General features: G+C 35.0%; 1 protein-coding gene across 1 annotated transcript; it reads right to left on the reverse strand.

Annotated features, from left to right (window-relative positions):
* Positions 1-10,523: 10,523 nt before the first annotated feature.
* On the reverse strand, positions 10,524-18,733 carry LOC107671226 (nuclear pore complex protein Nup160-like). Its single transcript, XM_016464130.1, has 8 exons — positions 18,606-18,733; positions 16,933-17,043; positions 15,851-15,974; positions 15,658-15,759; positions 15,447-15,588; positions 13,324-13,449; positions 12,012-12,107; positions 10,524-10,909 (listed from the first exon to the last, which is right to left on the reverse strand). Exons 1-8 carry the CDS (start codon positions 18,703-18,705, stop codon positions 10,826-10,828), a joined length of 885 nt encoding a protein of 294 aa, XP_016319616.1. The 5' UTR covers positions 18,706-18,733; the 3' UTR covers positions 10,524-10,825.
* Between the last annotated feature and the right edge of the window lie 2,388 nt (positions 18,734-21,121).

Raw genomic sequence — 21,121 nt, forward strand, 5'->3', positions numbered from 1 at the left:
CCACCTTTTGTTTGTAATGGCTCTTGGTGCCTCTGCCCCAGTCTTTGAGTAGTTATACTGATTGAATTAGGACTGTCAGACTGATTGGATTAGCACCTATGCATTTGAATGACACTGTTATGCTGATGAGATCAAGGCTGGGAAAATGCCAGTGTCGGGCTGATTGCCTGTATTTCATTTGCATGCTATGGGTTAGATTGTCTCCACCTCTACTGAATGTATCCCGCCCCCTTAAAATGTATATAAAGCCCACATATGCTGAAAACGTATTTTCTCTGTAAGAGAAAGTTGCTTTATGCAATGTTAAGACTAAAGCTTGCCCACATGAAAGCTGTTTCTTTCATATGAAATGAAATGTTATTTGCAATGCAGAAAGACAGTTTTTAATGTGTTAGGAGTTTTGTGCTTATGAAGTTATGTTAGCGCTTATATGCACAAGAAGCTTAGTTTAGTGCCTCTGTGACCAGTAACATTACGCTAGTGCAATTAAGCAAATGAAGAGAATGCAAGCGCACATATTCTGAAAACCTATTTTCTCTGAAAGAAAAAGCTTGTTTATGCAAAGATAAGAGTAAAGCTTGCCCACATGACAGCTGTTTCTTACATATGAAGTGAAATGTTATTTGCAATGCTGAAAGACAGATTTTGTTAGAGATTCTAAGCAAATGAAGAGAATACAAGCCCACATATGCTGAAAACCTATTTTCTCTGTAAGAAAAAGCTTGTTTATGCAATGTTAAGACTAAAGCTTGCCGACATGAAAGATGTTTCTAACATATGAAATGAAATGTTATTTGCAATGCTGAAAGACAGATTTTCAAGTGTTATGAGTTTTATACTCATGAAGTTATGTTAGAGATTCTAAACACAAGAAGCTATGTTTAGTGCCTCTGTGAACAGTAAAACTATGTTAGAGGAACTAAGCAAATGAAGAGAATACAAGTCCACAGATGCTGAAAACCTTCTTTCTATGTAAGAGAAAGTTGGTTTATGCAATGTTAAGACTAAACCTTATCCACATGAAAGATGTTTCTAACATATGAAATGAAATGTTATTTGCAATGCTGAAAGACAGATTTTCAAAGTGTTATGAGTTTTATACTCATAAAGTTATGTTAGATTTTCTGAGCACAAGAAGCTTAGTTTAGTGTTTCTGTGAAATGTAACATTTTATTATTGCATCTAAGCAAATAAAGAGAATGCAAGCCCAATATATGCTAAAAACCTTCTTTCTCTGTAAGAGAAAGTTGGTTTATGCAAAGTTTAGAGTAAAACTTGCCCACAGGAAAGATGTTTCTAACATATGAAATGAAATGTTATTTGTAATGCAGAAAGACAAATTTATACGTTTTAACAGTTTTATACTCCATGAAGTTATAGACGTGCTTTTATGCACAAGAATCTTTGTTTAGTGTTTCTCTGAACAGTAACACTGTCGTTGGATCTAGGCAGATTAAGAGAATTCATGCTGAAATCATATGATGAAAACTCTTTCACTGTAAGAGAAAGTTGATTTATGCAAAGGTTAGAGTAAAGCTTGCCCACATTAAAGATGTTTCTAACATGTGAAATGAAATGTTATTTGCAATGCAGATACTGTAGACAGATTTTAATGTGTCAGGAGTTTCATGCTCATAAAGTTATTTTACAGCTTATATGAACAAGAAGCTTAGTTTAGTGCTTCTGTGAACAGTAACACTATCTTGGTGCAAGTAAGCAAATTAAGAAAATGCAAGCCCACATATGCTGAAAACCTTCTTTCTCTGTACGTTTTTTATAAGAATGGGCTCTCCCTCACTCTCTGAGCCTGCTTCTGCCTCATCTTCAGTGGAAGTAGGTGAGAGTAGGGTAAGTTGACCGACCCCGTTTCTTGGCAACTGTACACTTTTACTGTCATGTGACCATGTATTTTGGAACCACCCATCATTTCTGCTAGACTGTGAAAAGGAGAAACACATGGGGGGAATGGAAGGCACCCATTTACTTTAACTGTTTTTGGCTTGTCAAAGTAAAATTTTAGCCTAACAGATGTAATGGTTGTTGCACGAGTTAGTGCACTCTCAGGGCTGGGTTGTGGCAGGAAGGGCATCCAGCGTAAAACGTGCGAAAGCGGTTGTGCGGATCACTCCGCTCTGGCGACCCCTGATAAAAGGGAGCAAGCCAAAGGAAGAGAGAGAGAGAGCTGTAATGGTTGTTACATCAAAGCAAATTTATCCAGGTCTAAAAATATTTATGATACATATAGGTGATTTTGCAACATATAAAACCATGCAAATCATTTAGCTAAATATTAGCCTGAACTGGTAAGCAACATTAGCTATTTTTTTCCAAAATGGCAGCTATGGGGCAAAGTGAGCCAAATGCTGTGGGGTAAATTGAGTCAGCATTTTAACTTACCCCACCATAAGGCACTGTAGTTAAGTTAAATCTCTGAATTATAAACTGGTATTTTAATGTGATATATTACTGGTTTAGTTTATCATATATACATATTTTGTAGTTTCTTTCATAGGGACAGTGTACAAGTGCACCAAATCCTGATAAGAACCAGAAAATGCTTTTCATCGCATTATAATCAGATATATATTTCCACCTGTAGTCCCTAATGGCCAACAAACTCTCTGTTTAGTCTGTTTTAGGAAGGCTACAACTTTAGTGTTCAACATATTGTTTCAGAAATGCAAACAATTAAATATTGACATTTAAACTTCATTTGGTTGGTTTTATGTTGTTAAAGTTAACCATGAAAAGAAATATGACTGTTTGTAAAAGGAAATTATTAAATTCGTTTTTTTAAGTATTATTTATTTCACATGGGTTTGAATCAGATTTGGTCAGATGGTCATTTTACACCCAGATGGTGCATCTTACCATCATGGATGGGCGTGTTATTGATAGTCGTAACAATAACATGAAATCAAAAAGAAGAAGCCGATCACGGAAACTAATAGCAGAGCTAGGTAAGAATCTAGTCGTATTGCAGTTTCCTCGATTGTTAATATAACTGATTTTAGTTGGCACAACCCCCCCCCCCCCCACCCCCAACAATGGCTAATCTTACCCCACTCTCCCCTATAAGTATTAGACTTTTAATTTAATATTTTACAGCATAAATCTATATTATATACTAATAAACAACCCATTTAGAACATTTATATTATTTTTTAAGTATTTATAGGCCTACTATTAATATGGTTTTAATAAAATATGATGTGTTGTAGATTACTAGTATCAAGACAAGTGATTATAATGAGAAATATACTTAATTACAAAAATTAAAGAGTGACAAACTTCTAAATATGTCACAATATTGGTGATTGGTGAAAGGGGCAAATCAGCCGATGAGGGCAAAGGGGCAGGTGCGGATCTACCGGGGTGGCAACTGCCACCCTAAGAAAAAGCTGTGCCACCCCACCTACCCCAGAATTATCACAGAATAAAATATAAATGTAAACAGTGTTTCATGTGCTACTTTTCAGCCGCGGCGATGTCAGCGTAACGCAAAATATTGCAAAAACACGTCTTTTAATAAACTGTCTGTGCACGATGGTTGCACGCGCACGCAGCGTGCCAGTGTAGTCGGCCTCATTAACAAATATGACTCTTATGAACCGGTTCTGTTTGAGTCAAAACCACAAAGCGCGGCTCAGTTCACTAACGAATTGTTTTTACATTTGTTTGTGAATCAGATAATTACTGCTTTTCAGGTAACTCAGAAGTCCTCTGAGAAATCTAATTAGAAATCGTAATTGTTTGGTGATCCGATTCTCCGACCGCTCGCTCCACTTTCATCATGGATGGGCGTGTTATTGATAGTCGTAACAATAACATGAAATCAAAAAGAAGAAGCCGATCACGGAAACTAATAGCAGAGCTAGGTAAGAATCTAGTCGTATTGCAGTTTCCTCGATTGTTAATATAACTGATTTTAGTTGGCACACGCACCCTCAGTGTTCACTGGGCAGGAAAGTCATCTGTGTATTTGAATTGTAAGCATTTACGGTTTTTTTCAACTGCTTACACACAAAATCTTTACTTGTCACACAATTTCTGAAAGCAGACATTCAAACAGCAGAAGCACACACCAAATCTGCAAAACCATACACTAATTCTCGACTCAGTTTTCAATTTCATAAAACACTTTTTGCAAAACACAATACACAATTCTCTATGTAACACACAAAAATCTAACAGAAATAAATATTATGGCAAAGGTGTTTGCAAATGTTTGCTTTTGAGATGTGTTTGTGATATTTTGAAGAGATGTGAGGCATTTTGCATTTTGTGTGTGTGATTCTTGGATTTGTTTGTAAAGTTTTGAAAAAAAGAGGCAAAGTTTTGAAAATATGTGTAAGCCGTTGAAAAAAACCTGTAAGAAAAACTGTAATAACTAGATTGAAAAGTTTGAAAGACATTTATGCTGGCTTGTCTTAAAGTCTTGTTTAAAAAACATAAATGGTTTGGTCAGTTAGATGTTCTAGATGTTTGCTAAAGTGTTGCTAGTTGGTTGCTAGGATATTCTGGGTGGTTGCTAGGCTCTTGCTATGCAGTTGCTGGGGTGTTGCTAGAGTATATGGTTGATAGAGTTTGTTCTGGGTAATTACAGACATTCCCACCTGTGATAAACTTGGACCTTCTGAATCCCTCATGATGTCACAGGTCAGAGACTGACCCTACCTGTCTATAAATGGTGTGTTAAATTAGGATTTTCCAAGATTTACAAACAGTTAAACCACCATATCTACTTTACACCCATAGTAGCCCACACAAAAGCTCAGAAACATTTATAACCTGTTGGAGTTTTTTATATTGTGTATTGACTTGATGGATATTGAAATGTTGTTATTTTATTTTTAATTTATAGATGATTACTTAATAGTAATACAATATTTGTGAACACAACTGTGTATGTCAGACCATAAATACCCAAAAACTATGCATGGGGGCTTGCTTTGGTGTTGCCACCCCTCATAGACCCCATGCCACCCTAAAAATTATTTTCTAGATCCGCCCCTGCAAAGGGGCAGTGGCTCTAGCCACGGGCCACCCCCTTGTGCACGGCCCTGCGCTTAAACATACCCTTCTTCTTCTCTTAACTCTCCTTCATTCTTCCCCCTACCCAGTGTAGAAAGAAGTCATTACGTTTCTGGTCCTGCCCTGCCCCTGTCTTCTTTTTGGAAGCTAATTTGTGTCTCATTGTCAGCCATTACCTCTGTTGATATTCCATCTTGTCCAGTTATTGGTTTATTTGGTGTTCTCCCACCTTCTCATTTTTCAGACTTTGTAGCCTTTTTTAACCCTTTTGGTTAAGCATTTAATTCTTCTGAACTGGAAGAGCCCTCACCTCCGTCTCACACCCATTGGGCGAGATGTTCTTTACTTTATAAAATTATAGAAAATTAGGTACTCTCTTCACCGACCTAGCACTATTTACATGAAGCTTTGGGAACCCTTTTGTGAATATATCCAAACTCTCAGCTTGACCCTGTTTTTTGTGATTGAGTCTCTACTCCCAATTTCCAGCCTAGTTTTGGATACTATCTATTTATAGCTTGGTCAGCACACTGTAGAACTGTATTTACTGTATGTAGGATTGCACTAGTGTTTTTTTTTTGTAAGAAAAAAACTTTGTGTATTTGTTTACTGCTACATAGTTAATATATATATATAATACATAGTTTATGCTACATACATAGTTAAGTGTGTTTTTGTTGTCGTTGTCCCTTGTTCTTTTTTTGTATCTTTTTGTAATGTATTTTAAAATGTACTGTATAAATAAAACATTAAAAACATAACGAAGTCATTACACAGGCATCAGATGAGAATTCAGATGAATATAACACAGAATATAAAGACTTGAATGTGGCATTAATGTCATCTGAATCTGTGGAATAAGGCGTGAGGCTGCCCTCTGTCTTAGTTGGTGCGCTAACAAACAGCTAATTTTTTCGCCATATTCATACTATGAACTGCGAGAGAGCAATAGCAAACACTCTGCATTAGTTGTTGTGATTAGATCAAACTCCACATGGAGATCCATATAATGCTTGATGTTGATCAACACTAGCAATAGTACTGGAGAGCCTGTGGAATTTAGCGGAACAAAGTCTGTTTAAATGCGCAGCGTTTGAAATAATTTGACCTCGTAAAAAGCCTTGAGTGCTTACCACAACAACGATGACGTGGTCTCACTGTTCTGATTAGCAGCTGTACAAGTGCAGTTGAAAAAGAGATAAACTCACATTTATTATCAGATAACAATAGAGCACTAAATCTCCATAGTGGCAAAAAGTGAGGTTGAACTGACAATTGAATGTCTACACTGAGGGAAGCATTATCAGAAATAACAATACAGCATGATATTTAACTGATGTAACTTTAGGGATAAAATGAGTATCTATAACAAAATAATCAGTACAAGAGTGTGAAAAAGGAAAAAAACTTTGGCCTGAGTCTTATAAAACCTCCATTGCTGGCCATTAACTCTGACGCTGCTTTGGACACAGAAGGTGGAGTCAACACACAAGGATTTAAATGATCCAAAGCAGGTTTGATGACACAGTTAAGATCAGTGGCAAAAATCAGCTTATTAGTATTCAAAGAGGGCAGAGTTTCAAACAACCTATTCATGAAATTGGGGTCATCAAAGTTGTGAGCATAAAGGTTAACTAGAAGAGGATTTTGCAGAAGCATGCCTACTATGATCAAATATTTACCATTATATCTCCTATGATGACCTTAGGGAAAACTGAACTCTGTTATTAATTACTACTGCTTAAATGTATGACACAATTAAGTACGTGAGAGTAGGAACATTTTTCTATAAAAAATTGATTTAGTTAAAGGATTTTACTAAATTCCATGAATGAAAACAAATGCTTTTACTATGGAATAACAATCATCATGTTTAACAAAGATTGCTACGCGAGAATATCAATTTGTAGTAACTGCAGAGATAAATATTTTAGTATCATATGGACATTGGTAAATGAGGTATTTGATTGCTTTTAAAGACTGTTGATCATTTTTATAGATAATTTTTTAACAACTTGCAAAAAGCCAGATTAAATATGAATAATAATAAAATGTGAATTAGGTACAAATTTAAGGGATTTTATAGGACTTTAAATATAAATAAGACAAACAATCAATGAAAGCTCTGAAAATTTAATATAGAAATTTAAGTAGTTTAACATACTAAATAAAGTCTAAATACTAATAAAGTTAAGCAAAATGGATAAACTAGTGTAGACAAAAACACTAAAAGGTCACTTGTATCAAAAGAAACAAAGAGCTCAACATTACGAAGAACAGAGACATGGGAAAATACTAAAAGGGAATTTAGACAAATACTAATGGCTAATAATTAATAGATGTACATACCAAGTTATATTGCGTACGGCAGTTGAAAGAATCCTGAGATTAAGTTTTTGCCCGCAAACCGAAAGGAACAGCGTTGAGGTAAATTTGCAGGGATCAGTCAGTCAGGACAGTCTATTATGACACAGCTCACAACTTGGATGACCCTTATTTCATAAATAGGTTGTTTGAAACTGTATGGTATGGTTTTATAGCATTCCCCCAGTAGTACGGAGAGACTGGAGAACATTGCAGAATTATATGTGTGTGCAGAAGCGGCCGTACAGAGCTGAACTTGGATGAGACTGCTCTACACATCACTACAAATGACTGATTTATGCTCGAAGTAAAGAAGAAAACGTGTATTAGAGCAACATTATAAGCAGTATACAGGAAGTATGCTGCTGTGAGAAGAGAATACAGAGAAGATACTGGAGGTTTAAATGCACCCAACAAAAGATTAATTAGTTGATGGATTTCTTGATTGCTTTTTATTCAAATGTCCTTTATATAAAAATCTTTATATATAAAAAATAGATATTGCGACAAATTCTGTTTCCCAAGACCAAAATGTCTTTTTTAAAATCTTTTCACTTGTGAGTAACCACACATAGCGCTGTTTAAATGTATAGTGTCATTTAGCGCCAGTTTAAACTCTCTATCAAATACAATCCATTTCAGAAGTCTAAGATCCTTCCCCAGTTTTAATTGTTTACAGATGAAATACCACAATTCTAGGGTAAAATCCAGTTTGTCCAGGTATGTTTTTCAGGGTTGGAGAGTTTCATTATGTGTCTCTGTATCTTTCTATTTAGCTGTTTACTGAATATTACACCAGCAAGGAATTGGACAAAGCTGAGCAGAGTAAAAGTATTCCTGTTGATTTGAAAGACCCTCCCCAGCCCCTTTTCCCTGGGTAACTGAATTGCCGATACCTTCTTCCAAGGTCCCATAGGAATTATTTTGGTTACTAAATTGGTTTTCACAGCTCTTAATCCGTCACTAAAATCTAAAAGGTAAGTTGACCAATGCTCAGTAGATTATTTTAGACTTTGAATGACATTTTCACAGTATAATATATGCATAATTTAGACCACCTTTTTGTTCAAAATGTTTTACAGGTTTTGCTTTTCAATCAACTGCGTATTCTTGTTTAAGTTCATTCATTAAACATGAGTGTTTGAGTTTGCAGTTTATATCCAGCATGATACTTATATTGTTCTAAAATCAGCATCATTTTGTAAAAAAGTTTGTTGGGTCTACAAGTTAAATCACCACATCATCTGCCAAGAGACTTATGCTCTTCTCCATTGATTTCCACACCTGGCAGGTTTGTGTCTTGTCTGATCTTTTGAACCAAGGAGAAACTGTCTCCTTCCCGTACTATTGTTGTGGTAGAGAGTTTGATATACTGAATTGATTATTGTTTAAATCCAAAGTTTTCTAATATTAAGAATAAAAAATTATATGAAACTTGATCAAAGATTTGTTCTGCATCTAAGCTAATTAAGGCTGCATGTTTTTTGTTTCTTTGTATTCTTTTTATACTGCCATGTGTTTGCTGTCTCTTGACAAACACAGTTTGATCCTAATCTTTTAGGGCCCGTACCATGATGATAGCTGAACAAACTCAGGGTGACAGGATTAGTTTAGAGTTGACAAAACTCAGGCCTTGTTGGCACTGTGATTCTGATCATCAGTTTTCTTTTTCATCTCAGGCTTTGATCCTGAATTCATGAATAACTATATGGAGTGCAGTGTGACATCAGTAGCAAACAGCAGATAATGTGCCTTGAAACACAGAGAAAATGTGATTTACTTCTCGCGAGAGAGTCAGTCATTCACTTCTCTTAAAATAAAGAAAAATATCACGCAGCCATCTTGCCAATAACTTAATTGACCCTCAGGCATGTCTTATAGCAGTTTTACTTGGAAAACTTTTTTTTTCTCTTCATTTACAGTTGTTTACTTTACAACAACTAAAAGAAGTGCGAAGGAATGTCACTCCATCAGCCTTTTTTATTCAGTCCAACTGCAATAAGCAAATTAAATTGAAACGATAAAAATCAAAAACAAGATATCTTTTGATTTCAGTTTTAATTTGTTCAACTGCCAGCTGATTATTCAATATCAGAATCAGAATCAGAATGAGCTTTATTGCCAGGTATGTTTACACATATGACGAATTTGTTTTCGTGACAGAAGCTTCCACAGTGTAACAGAATGACAGTGACAGAACAAAAAACACAGACAATAAAAAATAAAAAAATAGAACAAGTAAATAAGGAATAAAAATATACAAATCGACAATTGTATGTACAGGTATATAACAATAAACAGTTGTATGTACAGGTATATTATGTGCATCTCCACAGTGCTGGGGGGGTGTCTTGTAGTTGGTGATTTCTTTCAGACTTTTCCACATTGATGCTGAGTCACTGGAAGATAATTGAATCCTTATTTTTTCAGAATAATTCCTCTTTGCCACTCTGATCTCCTTTTCCAGTGTGTATTTAGCCTGTTTATACAAGACATTGTCCCTCTTCCTGTAAGCATCTTCTTTGGCCTGATGGAGCCATCTTGAGTTTTGCAGTGAACCATGGTTTGTCGTTGTTGTAGGTTAAATGAGTCCTGGTAGGAATGCACATATCTTCACAGAACCTGATATAAGATGTTATATCTCTAAAGTGTTTCTCTCTTTCATTTAAATTAACATTCAGATAACCGGCACTATGGTCAGAAATATCCATGACTCCAATTTGGAAATCCTTTGACCTATGTTTTCCTTTTATGTAAAAAAAAATAAAATAAATAAATAAATCTATTCTTAAATATACAGTGTGTGTGCCTGAGAAATGGCTGTAATGTCTTTTCTCTTAGGATGGGTATGGCTCTGTATGTCAATTAGCCCCAGTTCTTTATATTATATATTAAAATGTATTTAAAATATTACGGAATAATTCCATTATATGTTTCCTGTTTCTTGTGAGACTGGTCATATACAAATCATGATCTCGTAAAAAACTTAAGGGTCCTCGTCCTTCTCCAGTTTGTTCACCTGTGATGTTACAAATTGGCCAAAAAGAGAATGAGCTGATTTTGCAGCTTGGTTTCAAAATAAGTAATTTTTAGACTGAAAAGGAAATTATGATGTCTGCAACATATCAATTAAACAAAACTGTTTTATTGCATTACTTATTTAAATTACACCAATTAAGCCAAGAGTACAACATACAAAATTTAAGATGTTTTACACAGTGTCTATATAAAAATACACATTTTTCTATTTAAGAGGCTGAACTCTGACACATTATCAAATCATTGATGCAGATGTTGATAAGTTTTCCATACATTTTCAGCATGGGGCATCAAACAGCTCAGCGCAACTACACCCCACCAACAAACATCATTTTCAGCAACATTATTCATACTAAGTACATGTCCGTAGTGCAGTTTTGAGTGGCTGTTAACGGGCCATGAGTCTGTTTCTGCTGCTCTGATCCACCAGCCGGTGATACTCCGCTAGCTTATCTTTCAGATTCTTGTAGATCTGTAGACAGAGAAGCCAGAGAACATCACAAAACCATACATGCAAAATGTCATCCTATTTTGATTTCTTAATCGCCCACTTTGAAAATTAAGATTCTTATTGAATATATTAGACTTATCTGTTGTTGAATTCCCAGTTTTGTTAAAAAAAAAATAAAAAAAAAATTCCAATTTTGTTTTTTGTACTGGCAGTCTCATTATACCAATAAATCGCTGCTGGAATGTCTTTATTGTATAGAAACCCATAGAAGCTATTAAAATCCACATAAATCTGTTGGGCTGTGCCCATTTATTGTATTTTCAAAACTAGAAGTCCTGATTGTTTTAGTGCTGTAGTTTAAGCTCTGATTGCCTTGAATGTTTTTCAGTGCCTTTCCCAACAAGTTTTTTAAGTCTGGTCATTTTTAAACAAAATCATTCAGAGCTGCAATGTGCTCTATAAATTAGGTTAAGCGTAGCTCATAATTCAGTTCATTTAAATTACAACAGACCTAGAGGAGCCTTTTTTTTTTTTTTACTTTTGGGTCAGCTGCACCATTATAGATTCTCTGGACAAACAAGAGTTATTTCCCATCAGAGTCCAGGCTTCAAACTCATGCTGAAGTAAATTAGCTCCAGGTTCTCCACAGATTTACAGTGCATGTCGAGAGAAGGGTGGTGCTTGTCTTAACTGCACTTCAGTCTCATATTCTGAGACTCATCATTAGAAGTTAAGAGTGATTTATTAAGGATGAAAAATTCATTTGAGAATTTTTTATGCAATTAACAATTTACATTGAGAATTTTTAATGCAATTAACAATTTACATCTTAAATGAATTTTTCATTCAGCTGTTAAGACAGCTTCACTAATCAGACATGATTTTATTCATCTGCAAATGATGAAGTGCTTTAAGTCTCATTCATTTATTAAATAAAACTCTTCAAATGTAAACCAGACGGTCTCCCTACATCACAGTCCTGTACATGGATGGGTGAACAGCTAATATTTGATAAAATGCGTGAAATATGATCACATTCGTCATTTGCAGTGTGACGATCATGCAATAATCATGAAATAAAGATCTCAGGCATCATGACAAATGTAAGTGAAAAATGCTTTACCTTTTCATTGATCTGACTTTCACTGAGGTTTCTTAAGAGCTGATCGATTGATGTATAAGGCAGCCATACCAGGGATGCTGTAGCTGAGAGCGGCCGCTGTCAGGAAATCAAAAGACAATAATAAATACACTCAGAGTGCTGCGCAAAAGTCTTAAGCACATGAGATGTTTGACAAGTTTGCAAACATTCCTTTGCAAAGAGTGTAATAATCCAGTAACATTAGATGTCTATATCAAGCATACATAAACACTGAGGATTGCATTTCACAAGTTTTTACTGGTTTTTATTAATGCAGGGCTTTTTTGAATCTATTCCTAAAGGGCCCAGGCAAAGCACGATATTTCTTTTATAAAGCATACCTGATTCAACGCAATGCCTAGTTAGCAAAGGTTTTTTTGTGCTGCATGTGAAAGGTTAATGAGATGCCTAAAATATGAGGCTCTATAGGACTCACTAGATTGGGAAACCCTGCTTAATGAATTTTAAACATACAAATTACATATACATTTATATTTCATAAAAAATAGGCATACAGTTTTGAACAGTACTAAACTAAATGTGTTATTAAAGACTATGATACGGCTATGATAACAAATATAGTGACTGAAGGGCACTGTAAAAAACAAACAAACAACAACCCTGCTTGTCCACAGTTTAAATGTCCATTAAAACACACCATTCACTGCTTTGAAGAAAATCATCGGAAAGTGGATATTTCGAAGGAAAGATTGCTATCAAATAGCACACCTGATGACAAAGAATTGACAGAGCAGCCATCAAGTGTTAGACAGTGTTCTAGGTTATTACATGCAGAGGTTTTTGGTCCAAAAATAAAAACCTCTGTTTTTTCAGAATTTAGCAGTAGGAAATTGCTAGTCATTCAGTGTTTCATCGGAAAAACTATATAGAGCTGAGTATCATCATCATCATAACAGTGAAAGCTAACACCATGTTTCCTGATGATTTGTCCCATGGGTAACATTTAAAGCGTGAAAAGCAACGGTCCTAGCCTTGTGGTACTCCATACTGCACTTGTGATCGGTATATCTCATCATTCTACATTTAAGAAGGAACCCCATGTGACATTCTACATACCTACAAATTGAGTAGTAAAGTATTAATATACCCACAAACTGCAAATGCACTTTGTAAAATTTGAATGGCAAATGTACATTCCTTATTTGCAATCTTAGCAAATAACATCCTTAATGTCTACTACAGACCATAAAGTTTTCATTCATTTTGGAATGTTACTTCCAACATCTTAAATCAAATACTTATTCAAGTTGTAACAGTAGTCAGAACTACATACCTCTATACCAAAATACTGATGTCCCTTTCCAAGCAGAGCATCCACATACTCCAGCACGAGCTCAGCTGCGGACTCCAGCTGATCAAAGTTCAGATAGAGACGCAACAGTGATGCAGCATCAATTTCCTGAAAGAGAAACACAATCAATCAACAATATGTGTTATACAAACTGAGAACAGAGACAGTGTAGAAATCATGTATGTAAATGTACAAAAGGTAAAGAAAGCAAAGTAAGCTTTGCTTTTATTTACATTTTTTTTACTATGCAAACAAGCAATAAACAATTTTTCATTAGTGAATATTTCAAAACCTATTAAGAACATGTCTGCCTTATATTTAAATTTACATTTTGAGAAGCACAACAGCAGAAAATCTGTTCCAAGTAAATTTGATAGGACACTGTCACTTTGTTGTAAAATTATCACAGCAATTCAATGATCTGGGTAATTTTATAGAAAATTACCAAAGATTGTAAAAAAAGATTGTAAAAGCATTGATGTTGTATATACAGTTGCACTGGTCATAAACAATCCAGTGCAGATTTTGCACTGGAACAAAATCAATTTAAGGGGTCATGAATAGCATTTCCTTTTGATTTTATGTTTGCTGAGCTGCACAACATGTTAGGCTTTTTAAATCAAAACCAGTTGAGGTGAGAAATGAAAAGCCAGTTCTACCCTGATTTTAGCTCTGATATAAACACTGTTTACAGGGTCATGCATCCTTTATGATTTACATCACTAGAGCCCTATGAAATCCATTTTATTTGTCCCCAAATTGTATTTATTTATTTTTTTTCAAATTCCGCTTTTTTCATTTTAATTTTTCTGGATTCCATTTTTTTTCCCTGTTTTAATTTTTCTGGACTCCTTTTTAATGGTTAAATAAAATTTTATTAATCAAAAAGCATGTCTAATGAAATTCTTACAATTTAACATCAGTTCATTATTAGTTTAACAAAAATTACATGTTTAGGGCCCTATGAAATGTTTTATTATTTCTCACCTTATGTTTTGTTGTAACCAAAACGTGTGTTTTAGCATGTCTAGTTATTTGAATGCATAAAAACAACTTTTATTTATTCTTACAATAGCCTTATGATTTGTTCCCCCTCAGAAATTCTGTGTTGTCTATTTTAATTTTTCTGGTTATCAAATGAAGGCTTACAACATTAAATTAATTAATCTTTTAATTAATGAAAATTGAATTTAATTTTCTGGCAAATAAAGTACAATTAAAATTAAAACATGGAAGAAATATTGTGTGATTATTCCTTAAAAATAAAGTTTTACATTTTTTTTTAACAGTAGTAGTATGTATATTCAACTAAATAAAAAGTAATATATTTCCGGCACAATGTTTTCAAGTTAAACTGAACTTTTATTTTGATGGGTTGCCGTGAATAGGCCTACCTTTAAATTTCTGTGTGTGTATGATATGATGCTATCTTTACTCAAATCAAAGGGTAAAATGCCCAGGAACTGACTTTCAGAGCAGCTCTGGAGATGTTAATGTATTTATGTTCTCATTTAGTGAGACGGCAGACGCTGAAACCAGTGTGTAGCTTCAGTGTGTGTGTGTAGTAAATGAAACTGCGTGTCTGCGACATTCATTCACACAGAGACATGCACGACACGCGGGATTTATATTTAAATAGTCTTTTTGCGGCTTAATATACAGATTAATATACAGATATCGTCCATATCGTGATTTATTTTAAGAATAATGACCTATTTTTGAATAATTCATCCAAACAAATTCCGTGACATTCCACGTTAAACTGTAAATTCCGTTTTTATAACTTGATTCTGTGATTCCTTCTGCGTTTTCCTCATCGCGGAAATCATAGGGCCTTACATCATTTCACTAACGCACCAGTGTGCGGGTCAAAGCGGTGATGAAGTAGTAGGCACTGATCTCTGTGCAGGCAGTCTGACGTAATTATCTCTATTACGTAACATGAAGTATAAAACAAGTTGTTTGCCAGCTTCATTAAAAAAAAAAAAACCTTAATAAAAAGCAGAATAAACGCTGTTTTTGGACAAGTTTTAAGGAAAACTATTTTTCAATTCATGACTGCAGCCTATTAGATGTAATGCTGAGAATAAAAAAAAAAAATCCACCTTGTAGGAACTGAGCAGCCAATCAGGCACTGGCACCCCATGTGACAGCAGCTTGTTGATGACACAGCGATGATATTGAGTGTTCTGTAAGGGATATTTCTCCAAATAATGAGCTAACAGCCGCCAAGCTTCATCTGTCGCGCTGTGTGGAGAGAAATTCAGTTTAGGAAGAGACAGAGCAGAGTTCATTGTAATGAGTATTTTAACAGACCTGGACTCTTTAGTAGTAATAACAGTTGGCAACTGATTAGCTGCAAGCCAGTTCCACACCTCCGTCTGGTCCTGATCGCCTTTATACTGCAGTTTGATACACCTACACACACAGAAAAATACGCCGTGCAGAAGTCAGAACAAAAAGCAGCTAGCTGATTTTGACTGGGCAGACACAGGAGCGATCAACTTACTTGAAGGTCAGTCCTTCAAAGACGGGTGTGAGGGATAAGTTAAAGGTCTGACATAGTGTCAAGGCTGTGTCAAAAAGTCCTGTTTGCACCAGCAGAGCCACCATCTCTTGTGAAGATGCACCTCCTGTAAGAGAAATAACACCAGGATCAAGTTAACCTTTTAACACTAGAACCACCAGTTTTAGCCTACTGATAAATGTTAAAACTTTGGATTGATTAATTAATTTTTGTTTTGCAATTTTTTATCGTTTATTGTTTGCTACTGTGTTGTTATTCATTCTAGTCTGCCCATTTCCTGAAAAAAAAAAAAAATCTGATCTATGATGCAATGAATAAACAATTTTTGTGATTACTCCAAGTTTACTGGTATTGTTCTCTTATTCAAATTATAAACGATATAACTAAACAAATGAGTAATTATTCAGGTGAAACTGTGCGCTTCAATTTGTCGTTGCATCATACATCCTATGCAGTGCAGTGATGTGAATTATTATTGCTGATTATAGTATATTTAGGGTATTGTAGTAATTTAAATGGTTTATCTTAAAACATTGTATTATAATATTACACCACCCAAATATGTATTTATTTTCTTCTAATTCTCGTTGCCATTGCAAGCGAGTTTATATTCACCATTTTATGACTCTAGACATTCATTTGTGTAGATAGTGGCATAATAAATTTTTTAGCTATATCAAAACAGTAGTCATGTGCATATGTAAATTTTACCCACTGTTCAGTTTGTTTGCAAGCTGAAAAAATAAATAATAGCATGAAATATAGCAGCTCATGTTAACCTGTTTCACCTTGTAAATCAATACACAAAAACATGACGTTCAGTTTCTGAAGTGTAAGGAATTTTTTTTTTTACATGATCCCATAATCACCAGAAGCCTGGATGTTGCTTTGAGATCGTGTTCATAGCTCAGGAAAGCTTAATTGTAAAAACAAGTGCATTAGAAAACAACTGTACATATGGCAGAATATAAGAATATCATACCAGTGATATTGATAAAGGCAACACAATTTAAAATTGGACAAAAGCGTCTTCCAAAAGAAAGCATGTATCCCCATGTCATTACCTGCGATGGCGGCTGAGGAGGGGTCCTGCTGAGCCAATGTCAGTCGACTCCGAGCAAGAGCATACTCTTTCTCCAAGTCTTTCAGCTCAAGAATGTCGATCTGTTGACTTACTGTGATCACATGACAAACAACTTTGAAACGTGCAACATTTAAAAACAACACAACTGTAGATTTTGCTGACATTTATAACTATATCTAAAATGCACTGATTATCAGATTAATAGGCCAATAGTTTTAAAAATCTACACTGCCATTCAAAAGTTTGGGATCAGTAAGATTTGTACCCCCGGTTTCACAGACAAGGCTTAAGCTAGTCCCAGACTAAAATGCATGTTTGAGCTGTCTTAACTGAAAATATCTTGCTCTGGCGTATCTTAAAGTATGTCAGTGTCGTTGTAAATTAAATAAAGGCCTAGTCCTGGCTTAAGCTACGCCCCGTTTGTGAAACCGGCCTTAATGTTTTAAAGATTCTTATGCTTAAGGCTGCATTTGTTTGATCAAAAATACAGAAAGAAACAGTAATATTGTGAAATATTATTACAATTTAAAATAACAGTTTTCTATTTTAATATACTTTGAAACAATTTATTTCTGTGATGCAAAGCTGAATTTTCAGCATCATTACACCAGTCTTCAGTGTCACATGATCCTTCAGAAATCATTCTAATATGCTGATTATCATTAGCAATGTTGGAAACAGTTGTGCTGCTTAATATATAAAATATATATATATATTTTATAACCTGTGATAATTTTTTCAGGATTCTTTGATTAATAAAAAGTTCAGAAGAACAGCATTTATTCAAATTCATTCATGCACTGACTGGTTCAAAATTATAATTTGATTGTCTTTTGGACCGACTGATTACAAGAACCAGATTCACGAGTGACCCTGGAGCACTAAAGCAGTCATAAGTAGCACAGGTATATTTGTAGCAATAGCCAACAATACATTGTATGTGTCAAAATGATCCATTTTTCTTTTATGCCAAAAATAATTAGGATATTAAGTAAAGATCATGTTCCATGAAGATATTTTGTAAATTTCCTACCATAAATATATCAAAACTTAATTTTTGATTAGTAATATGCATTGCTAAGAACTTCATTTGGACAACTTTAAAGGTGATTTTCTCAATATTTTGATTTTTTTGCACCCTCAGATTCCAGATTTTAAAATAGTTGAATCCTAACAAACCATACATCAATGGAAAGCTTATTTATTCAGATTTCATATGATTTATAAATCTCAATTTCAAAAAATGTACCCTCATGACTGGTTTTGTGGTCCAGGGTCACATTATACAATGGTCATGCTATATGTTTTGCATGCAGCCAGCAAACAACACAATAGCAAAAGGTATGTGATAACCACACATTAAATTTGAATAATCTTCAATGATTGTTTGTATCAAGACTAAGGCATCAACTAGGCTAACTATTACTTTGAAAATTTTGATAATAAAATATTAAGTGGGGGACATGTAGTAACATGTTTAATAGACAATTAAGTGTTCAGGTTCTTCACCTGTCAATAAAAATACTGCGTTCTGAATGACCAATATGACCACTAGCATACACAAATAGATCACTGATTAAGTATTAAAGTGGGAAAAACAAAGTAGTCAGTATAGTTCACACAAATTTAAAGGGTGTTTTTGGGTGTAATTACCTGGATTTGCAGCAAATTCTCCATCATAGTTCCTTTTCGGTGATGTGCCTGGTCGCTCATACTGGTCAAAAGTCAAGTCATGATATATATTAAAATACATTATAATACATAGCGGGTAAAATAAGTATTGAACACATCACCATTTTTCTCAGTAAATATATTTGTAAAGGTGCTGTTGACTTGAAATTTTCACCAGATGTCGGTAACAACCCAAGTAATCCATACATACAAAGAAAACAAATAAATTCAGAATTTAAGTTATGTGTAATAAAATGGAATGACACAGGGAAAAAGTATTGAACACATGAAGAAAGGGAGGTGTAAAACGGCATGGAAAGCCAAGACACCAGCTGAAATCTGTCAGTAATTAGAAAGCAATCCTGCCCCTGGTCAGTGGAAATTAATATTAGCTTCAGTCTCACCACCTACAGTACCAGGATGATGATGATGATGAAACAAGGGTGGACATTTCAGCAAGACAATGATCCCAAACACAGCCAAGGAAACTCTCAATTGGTTCCAGAGAACGAAAGTAAAGCTGCTAGAATGGCCAGCCAATCACCTGACTTGAATCCAATAGAAAATAAGAACTACAGATCAGAGTTCATAGAAGAGGCCCACAGAACCTTCAAGATTTGAAGACTGTGTGGGAGAATGGGCTAAAGTCACACCTGAGCAATGCATGCCACTAGTTTCTCCATACAGGAGGCGTCTTGAAGCTGTCATTACCAACAAAGTCTTTTGTACGAAGTATTAAATACATTTCAGTAGTTCAATACTTTTTCCCTGTGTCATTCCATTTTATTACACACAACTTTATTTCTGAACTTATTTGTTTTGTTTTATTTGAATGTATGGATTACACAATTAAATAAAAATAACATTTCATGTCACCAGCACCTTTACAAATATATTTACTGAGAAAAATGGTGGCGTGTTCAATACTTATGTTACCCGCTGTATGTCACAAAATTGTGTTACAGATGTATACAATCTGAGTACTGTGCAAAAGTCTTTAGATGCTTCACAAAACTTGTGCACAAAACTCATACAACATACTGTTTAGATTTACTGTAGGTTAAAGAAGTTAATTGATAAAATATATTCATGGCATTATTTTTAAAAAACCCTTACTCATACAGGCAAACTCACAAGAGGTCAAAAGGGTGACATAGTTTGCAATATGAGCCTTGTAGGGGGGTCTGGGGGTATCCCCCCCCAGAAGAAAATTTTTGAGAATTTAACGTAAATTAAGCGTTCTGGTGCAATCTGACAACAAAATAAAGGGAAAAGACCAACATATGCTTCAAGTAAAAAAAAAAAAAGCACATTTATACCACAAACTTTTAGGACAGTGCAACTCTGTTGTCATCAGTGTTCATACTTCTCTTTGTGAGCAGTGGAGTAATTTATTTTTGCAAATTTTAATGTTCACATTAGAGTGCGCATACAGGTGCATCTCAATAAATTAGAATGTCATGGAAAAGTTCATTTATTTCAGTAATTCAACTCAAATTGTGAAACTCGTGTATTAAATAAATTCAATGCACACAGACTGAAGTAGTTTAAGTCTTTGGTTCTTTTAATTGTGATGATTTTGGCTCACATTTAACAAAAACCCACCAATTCACTATCTCAACAAATTAGAATACTTCATAAGACCAATAAAAAAACATTTTTAGTGAATTGTTGGCCTTCTGGAAAGTATGTTCATTTACTGTACATGTACTCAATACTTGGTAGGGGCTCCTTTTGCTTTAATTACTGCCTCAATTCGGCATGGCATGGAGCAGCTCTGAGCTTAGAACGATACTCACGGAGAACATCAGATAGCCAAGGGGCAGAAGAGGTGGTACGAGTTGGCCTGGAAGACAAGGGGCAGACAGTGTCTAAACAAGACGCAAAAGTGGAGCAGAAAGTATCAGTAGCACGGTTAACATCAAGAGATGATAACTGTTCAGGGGAAGAAAGCGAAGATGAAACCATAGCAGATAGCCGGTAGGGTGAGAGAGAGCGTAGGTTACGTCGAAAAGTGACATGTGTAGGGGTATGTGTTGTGTCAGGAACCATGCTGAGGTTAAAGAGTGAGGAGGAAGTGATCCGAGGTGTGCAGTGGAGTAACGAGCACATGATCAGTGGAGCAGTGTCAACAAAAGTGACTATCAAAAGTAATAACAAAAATAAAAGAGTTCACACATATTACACAGCCTGCTGCTCATAACTGCTTAAGAGTGCACTGGCCACGAGCGATGACATCGTGGAGGCTATTGTCGGACCCACACACACATTTCATGAGGAAAGTTATCGTGCACGTTATAATCAGCCCAGAAGATTCGTCTGAATTGCATATGTTTCTACTTTCACATGCAAATGACTTATTGCACTTATGAATATGACAAATTTCCGGCATCAATTCTAGTAGGGTAAAACATAATTACGTTTTCGAAACGATCTGTTTTGCCCTGCCATCATTAGCTGAAGCTGTGTGTGAACAAGAAGCGGCTGCAGAGTGTGAG

Source organism: Sinocyclocheilus anshuiensis, unplaced genomic scaffold (assembly GCF_001515605.1).
Source record: "Sinocyclocheilus anshuiensis isolate Anshui unplaced genomic scaffold, SAMN03320099.WGS_v1.1 scaffold3301, whole genome shotgun sequence".
In the NCBI taxonomy this organism is placed as follows: Eukaryota; Metazoa; Chordata; class Actinopteri; order Cypriniformes; family Cyprinidae; genus Sinocyclocheilus; species Sinocyclocheilus anshuiensis.

Coding starts and splice junctions, on each gene's coding strand:
- LOC107671226 (XM_016464130.1), bottom strand. CDS start 18,705: ATGTATTTTAATATATATCATGACTTGACTTTTGACCAGTATGAGCGA. Junction 15,760..15,850: donor TTTGAAGGACTGACCTTCAA/GTAAGTTGATCG, acceptor CTGTGTGTGTAG/GTGTATCAAACTGCAGTATA. Junction 10,910..12,011: donor AAAGTCAGATCAATGAAAAG/GTAAAGCATTTT, acceptor CTCTGTCTACAG/ATCTACAAGAATCTGAAAGA.